The sequence below is a fragment of the Antechinus flavipes genome, chromosome 5 (genome assembly GCF_016432865.1).
Source record: "Antechinus flavipes isolate AdamAnt ecotype Samford, QLD, Australia chromosome 5, AdamAnt_v2, whole genome shotgun sequence".
In the NCBI taxonomy this organism is placed as follows: Eukaryota; Metazoa; Chordata; class Mammalia; order Dasyuromorphia; family Dasyuridae; genus Antechinus; species Antechinus flavipes.
Genome location: NC_067402.1, coordinates 8,170,998 through 8,181,278, shown reverse-complemented (window position 1 = coordinate 8,181,278; position 10,281 = coordinate 8,170,998). Strand labels below are relative to the sequence as shown.

Here is a 10,281-nt window from a genome sequence, read left to right as displayed (position 1 = left end):
TGATTCTGCACCCTGGGGAGGGGAGTAGTCATGACCCTCAAGATTTGAAACAATCCGAAAATTGTTACCTTTCATTCATGGGCTTGTCATTGGAAACCAATCAAACCCTGGCAATGGTTTATAATAATTCACCTCCCCCCTCTCCCTTCCCACTTATGCTTTGTGTATAAAATTTCTATCTTCTTGTAATAGGGGGAGGTCTCCTGAGTAGGAGAGCTTCCAGTTTGCAGAGTATATTCCTCACTCTGAATTCAATTAATTAAAACAGCTGCTTGATCTCTCAAATTGACTTATCGAAAACAGAACCACTTATTCCCTTCCCCATTCCCACTCTTGCCTTGTCTAAACTTCTCTATTATCATTCTGCTTGGGGTCAGTGGCTTGTGATGCCTGGCCTTGCCATTCAGCAGCCTCCCCTTCTTCTCCCCCGCCTTAGAGCAGCTCTGGATGCAGGTGAATTGGAACCAAGAATGCCTGTCTAGGCATTCCGGCCAAAGGCTGCCTGACACTCAGGTGGCCAAGATGTAAGAGCCTGTAGGCTTCTGGTACACAGGGAGACTACTGTTGTCATACTTGTTCAAAGTTATGTAAGTGCTGCCATCATGATTTCTGAATATCTATATGCATCCCCCTACGTCCTTGGATCTATCCCCACAATGTGTATCACAGCTCATCTATAAGACTAATCCACATCCTCCCATAAAATTTGTCAGAAGGGTTCACCCCTTCCAGAATGGTGCAGCTTCCTCTCCTTTTGATATTAAGTGACTATCAGTGGAACCTGAGAGCTCCCCATCCATTATTCCTCATTCTCTCTCATTTTCTTTGGGCAACGTTCTCTATTTCACTTCTGTGGAATTCTTTGTGTGATTTGTTTGCTAGGTGGTGGCTGACTCACTCCAACTCTGTGTCTCCGCCCTCTCTCTTTGGATCATCTTTGACTGAATTTTTCAAATTCTGAAACATTCTAAAGATATTTTAACAACTCTCAATTTTTTTCAAGAAAAATGCCCTTATTTAAAAATATATGAATATTTTTGAAGCCATTATTTACACATATTATTTTACTTCTGACTTGGAAACCCATTGAAAGTCAACCAAACAGCTGTTGTACTCAAGAATACAAGGAGGGTTAGAAACAAGGATTCTGGTCAAATGTTTCCAAGGGATAATGACAAAAATACCAATGCTATGTTACGGACAACAAGCCAACCAACCAACCATTTAATTTTCATCTTAAAGAATTCAAAGTCCACTTTTAGTCCTATATTTAGGTTTGAAAAAAATTATCATGTTATTATTATGAATTCCAAAGGGATCAGAAATGGAGAGCATTTCTATGAATCCTTCCTCCCCTAGATCTGCAGATTTGCTTGAGATCAGTTGACAGCTGGAAAGTAAAAGTTCCTGGACTGGGATTAAAGGGGAAATGGCTTTCCTTGGCCAAAAATGGATGAAAACAATAGCAACTAATATTAGCAAACACTTTATAGTCTTAATATTTTGAAGATTTTAATGACCTAAATTCTTAGCAGCCTATTAGAAGGTGGACTTTTATAACAAAACACAACAAATGCAATTCAAAACAATAAACATGATGATTTTCTCATTTTTCAGCATAAGGTGACTCCAAGTTAGTGGTTTTTATGGTCTTAGTAACTCAAGAAAATCATTTGGAAACTTCAAGTCAACAAACATTTATTAAGCAGCTCTTGTGCTATGTGCTAAAGATACAGAGAAATATCAAAACAGACCCTGCCCTCATAGAACCCTCATAGAGCTTATAGTCTAATGTGGAAGATAATACACAAATTATATGTATGACATATATACACAACTAATTTGAGACCATTTTGAAGCAAAGGACTAGGAAAGGGTTCTTGGTGGAGATGCAGTTTTAGCAAAATCTTGAAGGAAGCTGGGGGAGGCAGGACATAGAGATGAAGAGAGAGAGGGTTCTGGGCATACATTGGCTACCAGTGAAGACACAGAAGGAACACTGAGTATGTTGTATGGAGGAGGCCAGTATTATTGGATTTCAGAACATAAAAGAAATAATATTAGGGTGGGCAGGATAGGAAGAGCCTATCCAGAAGATGCTAGATAAGGGAGTAAGATGGTTAGACTTTTTCTTTAGGAAGGTCAATTTGACATCCAAGAGAGGGATGAACGAAATTCTGGAGAGACTTGAGTCAGAGAGCAGGATTTTGCAGCAGACCAGGCAGGCAGTGGTGAGGGCCTGGACCAGGGTGATGGCAGTGTTACATGACAGGAACGGGCATATGGGAGATGTTATGAATGTAAAATCAACAGGACTTAATATGGGAGAATAAGAAATTGAGGATCCAAGGATGAACCCTCAGTGAATGACAGGAGAAGGATGCTGGAATCCTGTTCCAGCTGGAATGAATGCTGGAATGAAAGAGAGGATGCTGGGATCCTGAACTGTAACAGGCAAATTAGGAAGAATGGAGGGCTTGGGAGGCCATGAGGAAGATATTTCAGTTTTGGAAATGTTGAGTTTAAACTAATCTGGTCTGATGCTGGAGGTCAGGAGAGAGATTAAGGTTGCATAAGTAGCTTTGGAAATCATTTGCACAGAGATGATGATTAAATCCATAGACACTGATGAAATCTCCAAAAGCAAAAGTATAGAGGAAGAGAGGCTGAAATACAGCCTTTGAGGGCAGCCACAGCCTGGAGGCTCAGTCAGCATTAAAATTCAGCAAAAAAGCCTGAGAAAGAGCGGACACATAGGAGGAGGAGCAGGAGATGACACTGACATGAAAGCCTTGAGAAGAGCATACTAACAAGTAGGTGATCACCAGCATCGAAGGCTTCAGGAAATTCATGAAGGGTGAGGATTAAAGAAATCATTAGATTAATATTTTAAGAAATAATTGATAACTAAGGAGAGATGAATGATGTAGTCAGAAACTAAATGGCAGCATTATATTAGAGGAATTGAGGGCCCCAAATGTAAATGGTCTTAGGAACAAATTTAGCCATGAAAGGGAGAATTACTATGGGGAGAGCAGGGATGGGTCAGTCAAGTGAGGTTTTTTTTTTTTTTTTTTTTTTTTGTTTTTAAGGACAGGAGACAAGGAGGTGTTTGTAGGAAGCAGGAAGGCATCCAATAGGAGAGACTAAAGATAAATGAGGCAGAGATGATAGAAGAGTTCTCTTTAAGAATTGGGAGCTTGATTCCACTAGCTATAATTATTAACCAGGAAAGCTTTGCTAATCTCATCTTCCATGCAAAGACATCCCAAAATCGATCCAGGACTCCCATATAGTTTTAATGGTAAAACTTATTCTTTCCAACCCAATATCCTGGTTTTCTGACTGTCACCGTAAGTAGGGGATTTGTGTGGTGAGAGCAGGGGAAGATTAACATTCTAGCCGCTACATACCTGTCATATATGTATAACTATATACATGTATATATGTGTATGGAATTATAGTTATGCAAAACACATTTTAAAAAGAAGGAAAAGAAATTAATGTATACTATGTACAATGTTCTCCTGGTTCTGCCCACTTCACTTTGCATCAGTTCATTTAAATCTTCCTGGGATTTTCCGAAACCAGCCTTCTTATTACTTGTAGCAAAATTTGTCCCATCACTATCATATATCACAACTTGTTCGGCTATTCCCCAGCTGATGGACATCCCCTCCATTTCTGATCCTTTGACACCTCAAAAAGAGCTGCTATAAATATTTTTGTGCATTTAGTCATTTTCTTCTTCGTGTGACCTGGGTGTATAGTCTATTCACCCTTTGATACCTATTTAGACTCAAACACCCTCCTGCAAGTGCGTGGTCTGTCCTTTAAGGTAGAGACTGCCTTTTTGTACCTGCAGGGGGTTCGCTTAGGCCAAGGAAAGAAGTCCTCAGTAAATGCTTGTTCATCAATTCAGCCACGTCTTCAATTTTCCTTCAGTCCATTGCTGATCTTATTATGAAGGGAAGGGGGTGAACCAGATGCCCAGTCTCTCAGTTCTTGTCCCACGATCCCTTTTCTGTCTGATAGTTCTTCCAATCATTCTCACCCAGTATTTGCATGCACGGGTACCTTGCAGAGCCCCAGTGACAAAGACTAGAGTGACAAGGGGGAGATCGTCCTGTCCTCGAGGTTGTAAGATCTAGGGGGTGGCCATAGAGGAGGCCGGCCAACACAAAGGGTCTTGAATAAACGAATCCAATAATGGGGGGAGGGGGGGGCTCTTCTGAAGTAGGCAGAGTAAGGAAATTCTATTACTAATGAGGTGCTGGGCTTGGAGTCCGGATCACCTGAGTTCAAATCCAGTCGCATCCTCCCCGAGTTGTAGTGAGGAGCAAACGAAGTCATTGTAAAACGCTGAGCAAACCTTAAAGCTTTGGGCAAAAGCTGATATTCTAATTATTACTCAGCATCTGCACCCCGGGCTCGTTGGGAGTTCCCATGGCTGCGCTCGGCACCAAGCGTTACAGCTTCTGCCCAGGACTCTTACCCGGCTTAAATCGCGTATTGGCTTTCAAGGTCCCAGGACCTCAGTTTCCCGAATCGGGAAAGGAGCGCGTCGGACGGAAAGCCCCGGAGTGAGATACAAACTAGATACAAAGTAACTTCCGGGGAGAGTCCCTGCGGAGCTGGGGGAGGGGGGCGCTTTCCTTTTCCCTGGCTGTGAGTGTGTGTGTGTGAATAGGGAAAGTGGGGAGAAAACTTGGGCCGGTGGTAGCCCATTCCCTGACAGGCTGTAAGTGGGTCAAGGAAAGAAACGGACGCTTTTCCGGTATTCCGAGGCCTGGGCCACTGGCCTTCAGACATCCGGAGGTGGGGGGAGGCTCCTTCGCCGACCTTAGCTCCGGGCGGGGTCGGGGGGGAGCCGCAGCCCCCAGCCCTCCCCGCCCACGCCTGATTGACAGGCGGCGGCTGCAGGCGCGGGCGGGCGCGGAGAGCTGCCGGGCGTCTCTGTGGGTCACGGTGGCGGGCGCGGGCGGCCGGGGCGCGGGCGGGCGCTCCGCCGGACTCTCTCCCAGCCCCCACGCGATCAGCAGCATGGAGCGGGGGCCCAAGCGGGACGGCGGGGCGCCGGGGCCTGCGGAGGCCGGCCTGGGAGGCGGCGGAGAGTCGGGAATCCCCGCGACCCTGGCCGTGGCGGCCGTGCTGCCGGCGGGGGGCTGCGGGGAGCGGCTGGGGGGGCCCACGCCCAAGCAGTTCTGCCCGGTGCTCGGGAGGCCGCTCATCAGCTACACGCTGCAAGCTCTGCAGAGGTAGGGAGGGCGCGGCGGGCCGGGGCGCGGGCGCGGGGCCGCCCGGGGGCGGGAGCGCGGGTGTCCGCCGGCCTGCGTGCGCGCGTGCGTGAGGGCGGGGCCCCGCCTGATCCGAGGCCCGCCCCGCCCCTCCTGGCCTCCTTCCCTCCCCCTCTCTCCCCCACCCGTCCCTCCCTGATCCCCCGAGCTTCTCCTCTCCCGGCCCGGGCCAGCTGTCCGCCGCGAAGGGTGCTGGGGCTTCCCTGCGGCTGCCAGCCCAGAGGGGAGAGAGGAAGCTGGGCTGTGGGTGCGAGTGACCGCCCCCAGGGAGGAGACCCTGGTCCGGGCCGGAGGAACACCTGGAGGCGGTGCTCAGCTCTCCGATCTCCGCGTGTCCTTCCCCTGGGGTCCTGGGGTCCCGTCACATCGTGTCCTTCCCCTTGTTACCTAGGGACCCCGAACTCCCGTCACATTGTGTCCTTCCCTGGTGACCCCGACCTCCTGTCACATCGTGTCCTTCCCCTGGTGACCCCGACCTCCTGTCACATCGTGTCCTTCCCCTGGGACCCCGAACTCCCGTCACATCGTGTCCTTCCCCTGGGGTCCCGAACTCCCGTCACATCGTGTCCTTCCCCTGGGGTCCTGGGGTCCCGTCACATCGTGTCCTTCCCCTGGGGTCCCGAACTCCCGTCACATCGTGTCCTTCCCCTGGTGACCCCGAACTCCCGTCACATCGTGTCCTTCCCCTTGTGACCGAGGGACCCCGAACTCCTGTCACATCGTGTCCTTCCCCTGGGGTCCCGAACTCCCGTCACATCGTGTCCTTCCCCTTGAGACCGAGGGACCCCGAACTCCTGTCACATCGTGTCCTTCCCCTTGTGACCGAGGGACCCCGAACTCCTGTCACATCGTGTCCTTCCCCTGGTGACCCCAACTCCTGTCACATCGTGTCCTTCCCCTGGGGTCCCGAACTCCCGTCACTTCGTGTCCTTCCCCTTGTGACCGAGGGACCCCGAACTCCCGTCACATTGTGTCCTTCCCCTGGTGACCCCGAAGTCCTGTCACATCGTGTCCTTCCCCTGGGGTCCCGAACTCCCGTCACATTGTGTCCTTCCCCTGGGGTCCCGAACTCCCGTCACATCGTGTCCTTCCCCTTGTGACCTAGGGACCCTGAACCCCTATCACAGTGTGTCCTCCCCTTAGGACCATGAGCGAAGGCACCTTCTGCAGGAGAGCTCTTGTAGCTTTGGATTTCTCGGTGTCCCAAAGGGCCGAAGGGCCAGACTGGCCTGCTCCAGGGAGGCAGCCAGTTAAACACTGACGCCATCTTCCCCATCACAGCCTGCCTTCAGGAAAGAGAGCATTTGTGGAGAAGCAGGACAAAGGCCCAGCACTTGCGTTTCCCCTCCATTTTCTCTTAATTTATAACAGCAGCGAGACATACAACAACCGCGCCAAAACCCCCGCCCCAAGTCGGCCACAACGCCGTCTGCCCTGTCCTAGAAGCAGAGCTGCTGCCCACTGCCCCCTCCCCCCTCGCAGATTTGGGCAGTGATGGAGGACTTCTCTGTGCCTCGTTCTCCATGATCTTTTGATTTTTTGCTTCCAGAATATCGCAAACACAAATGGATGCATTCGGGGCTTGCCTGGGCAGCTGCTCTGCATTAAGAGGATCCCTTCACTAGAAGCTTGCTCAGAATAGAGTTTAGTTTTCAAATGATTTTTCTGATTTAAGAATAAGTGCCTACAGTTCTGCACCAAATCCTGAAACAAGACTTGTCAAAGGATCTTGCAAGTTTGGTATCAGACAATGCTGGCATGGGGACTTGTATACCCGAGACCTGCTCATCTGTAAAACGGGCATAGTGGCGTTATCTACCTCCCAGCATTATTGTGAAGCTCAAATAAGATCATTTTTATAAATCCCTTAGCACTGTGGCCAGCATATGGTCCGCCCTGTATAAATTTTAGCTATTGTTATGATGATTTGGCCCTGTATAAATTCTAGCTATTGTTAGGATTATTACAAATTTAAAACAATTCTGAATCTAGGGAAGATGGTATTGGAAATAATCATCATCAGCATCATTCAAAGATACATTTAAATAGTGATTTAAGATGCATGATTTCCTTTGATTCTCACAACACTGGCCATATTGGTAAGGGTTTAAGGCAGCCTTTGAACTCGGTCCTCCTGAGTCCAGGTCCACTGCTCTATCCACTGCGCCACTCTATCCAAAGCTTGATGAAGGAGCAGCATGGACTTGGATGTACCTCCCAGCCCCAATCTGCACCAGCAGCCTGGGTCCTAAGAGGTTGGTTGGTTACTAGAGTGACCCTGGAGGACTTTGCTCACTTCCTGTTGCATGTGACCCCTTCCCCTTGGACCATCAGTAGCTCTGTCAGTTGGGCTTAATCAGCTTTCAAAAGGGATATTTAACAAGGTGGTATTGGTTGGTACCTACATTTCTCTGAATGGGGGTTCCAAGCACCTCCAAGTGCATGCAGAGTTGAGGGCTCAGTGGGTTCATGCTAGGAGAGCCTGTGCCAAGGAATCACTCAGAGCTCTTGGATGTTCGTTGCTCTCCTTCCTCTGGCATTCAGTGTCCCATTAGCCCCGATGGGCTGTCCGTTGGGTCTCAATGTGGCCCCGATGCTGGCTTTCTTTATGTCTGAAGGGGATCCTTTCACTGGCCAGGATTGCTGCTGAAGCTTGGCCAGGAAGTGCAAATCTTCTGGCCTTTCAAAGCTGGCAAGACTGTCGCCCGATCCAGAAGCAGAGAGGCTCCCAAAGTAATCCCCTCCATGGAATTGCTTCACCATAGATCAGGCTCTTATTCATTTTAGGCAAGTTGTATAGGTTATAACTGATTTTAATCAGCTCAAATATCCTTTCTGTGTGAAAGCCATTTTATCCAATGGCCTTCTCTCTTTCCAAACTGATGAACAACTTTTCCCAAATAGATTTAAAGGCCTCTGACTTACTAATTCATTAGAGAAGTTCTCACTTGGTAAAGGGAGAGCATCTTGTTAATTATTTTGAATGGAGTGTGTGTGTGTGTGTGAGAGAGAGAGAGAGAGAGAGAGAGAGAGACACAAAGAGACAGAGGCAGAGAGGGGGTGGGGAATGTTTGATTCAATTACCCTCTCTCGCTACCCTTTAAGTATGTTCAGGGAGGACTAGAACTCTTTCTGGAAGGACTGCCCAGCCTTCTCAGTGTCTATCTGATCCCCTCACTCTCACCATGGCTCCATGAAGCTGTAGCTTGCACAGGGGCCACACCCCAGTGAACCATTTCAGCAGGCAGGTTAACCCAGGCGGAGGGTCTCCGACATTTAAGTGAGCTATCCCAAGCATGTGAAGACTTTCCCTGGTGGAATGGGCAGATGAGAACAACTTGTTGCCACGGCATGAAGGCAGCTAAAATGGGTGTTGTGGAGTACTTAGAAACCCAGGTCATCTCCAAGGGCTCCAAACCAAGGGCCCTCACCAGTTTGTCTTGGTTCTGTCCTGCCACTGGACAGTGACAACTTTGGAAGAGAGACTGAGGCACTTTCCCAGACAGCAATGGAGTGGAACAAGGCTGTGTGCATGCTCCCATGCTTTTCAGCTTGGTGTTTTCCGCCATGTTGTCAAACGCCTTCAATGACGTCAAAAATGGCATCAAGGCATTCTGCTGAAAGGGCTTGAAGTCAGTGTTTCCTGGTTCAGAGGCCTACTTCCTGTCCAAGCTACTTCTCAGTAGCTTCAAGTAGTTCATAATAATGAGAAGGATCCTGGAGATGAATGCATTTCGGGAGGACTCCTCGGAGACAGTGCTGTTCGTGAGTCCAGGGAGGAGAGTGGAACGATTAATGAAGGCCGTTGGATCTGGACTTGCATCTGAATTGACAACCCTGGATGGGTCCATGGCTCTCATCTGGGGACAGGGCCAGCCTTAGGGAGAAGGCTTTTTTGACCTTTTCCCTTTCTGTAAGGGACAGATCCTTCTGTGCTTACTTCTCAGTGTTTGTCATTCTCCATTCCGTACCCCAGAGGGACAATGTCATGTATTTTTTTTTTTTAAGATGGGAGGACAAAATCTTATAAGGAGAATTTAAGAAACACAATGTTCAGATTTGGAGTTTAGCCTTTGCTGTTAAACAGAATTTTTTCCTTTCTAAATAAGGTCAACGTGACCCCCATTTGTGTGGCTTTTATTGGAGAATGGGGGCAGTGAGTAATAGATTATTTAAAAAAAATACCATAACCTGGAAAGCTGAGCTGCTGTCCCAGGGCAGCATCTTTCTCTCTTTCAAAGTTTCATTTATCCCTTTTGTTTTGTTCCACTGTCATTTTTAGACCTGTCTACTTTCCCACTGAACTGTCTTGTGACCCAGAAACATAATGAAGTAAAACTAGTGTCCCATCTGACGGGGATGCAATATCCCCCAGCCATGGTCTGCAGCCTCTCTTCTAAGAAGAGGAAAGAAGGGGCCTCGTGCTTTGTGCTGAGCCAAGCCTGGCCTTCCCACCTAGCTGGGCTCCTCTGCTTCAAGATGTATCCTGCAGGCGTCTTCTTTCTCATCTGTTCTCTGCCCTCCTTTCTCTGCTTTCAGTTTGTGTCTCTGGATGCCTCTTATTTGTCACATATCAGGGCACGATCATATTTCTATGATTCATAAGAGTCGGGACCCTTTCATAATGGGATTGGTGGGTCAAAGGGTGGGAATCTTTTACTTATGGTTTGCACATATTGAGGCAATGAGTTAATATTAGTGCATAGGAGTTGAGCCTGAGTTACTGACTATATGATCCTGGGAAAGTCACTGAGCTCTCTGCTCATCGGTAAAAAGTGGTGAATAATAGCACAAATTTCGAATTTGTGCCATTATTCACCTCATTCTATCTATCTATCTACCCATCCATCCATCCATCTATTTATCTATCTATCATCTATCTATCCATCCATCCATCTATCTATCTATCTAGAAACCTTAAATTCTAGCCACTGCTATTCCTATTGCTACTGCTACTACTATTACTATTACTCCTGCTGCTGCT

At 48.1% G+C, this 10,281-nt stretch overlaps 1 protein-coding gene across 2 annotated transcripts in view; it reads left to right on the top strand.

The window, feature by feature from the left end:
* The first annotated feature begins 4,696 nt into the window (after positions 1-4,696).
* The window catches only part of CRPPA (CDP-L-ribitol pyrophosphorylase A), a 229,155-nt gene continuing 223,570 nt past the window's right edge, over positions 4,697-10,281 (top strand). Inside the window, exon 1 of one of the 2 annotated variants that reach the window (XM_052000593.1) lies at positions 4,697-5,258. In XM_052000593.1, the coding sequence (XP_051856553.1) occupies positions 5,044-5,258 (215 nt within the window). In that variant the 5' untranslated portion in view covers positions 4,697-5,043. The remainder of the gene's footprint in view (positions 5,259-10,281) is intronic. The other variant, XM_052000592.1, reaches the window with a different exon arrangement.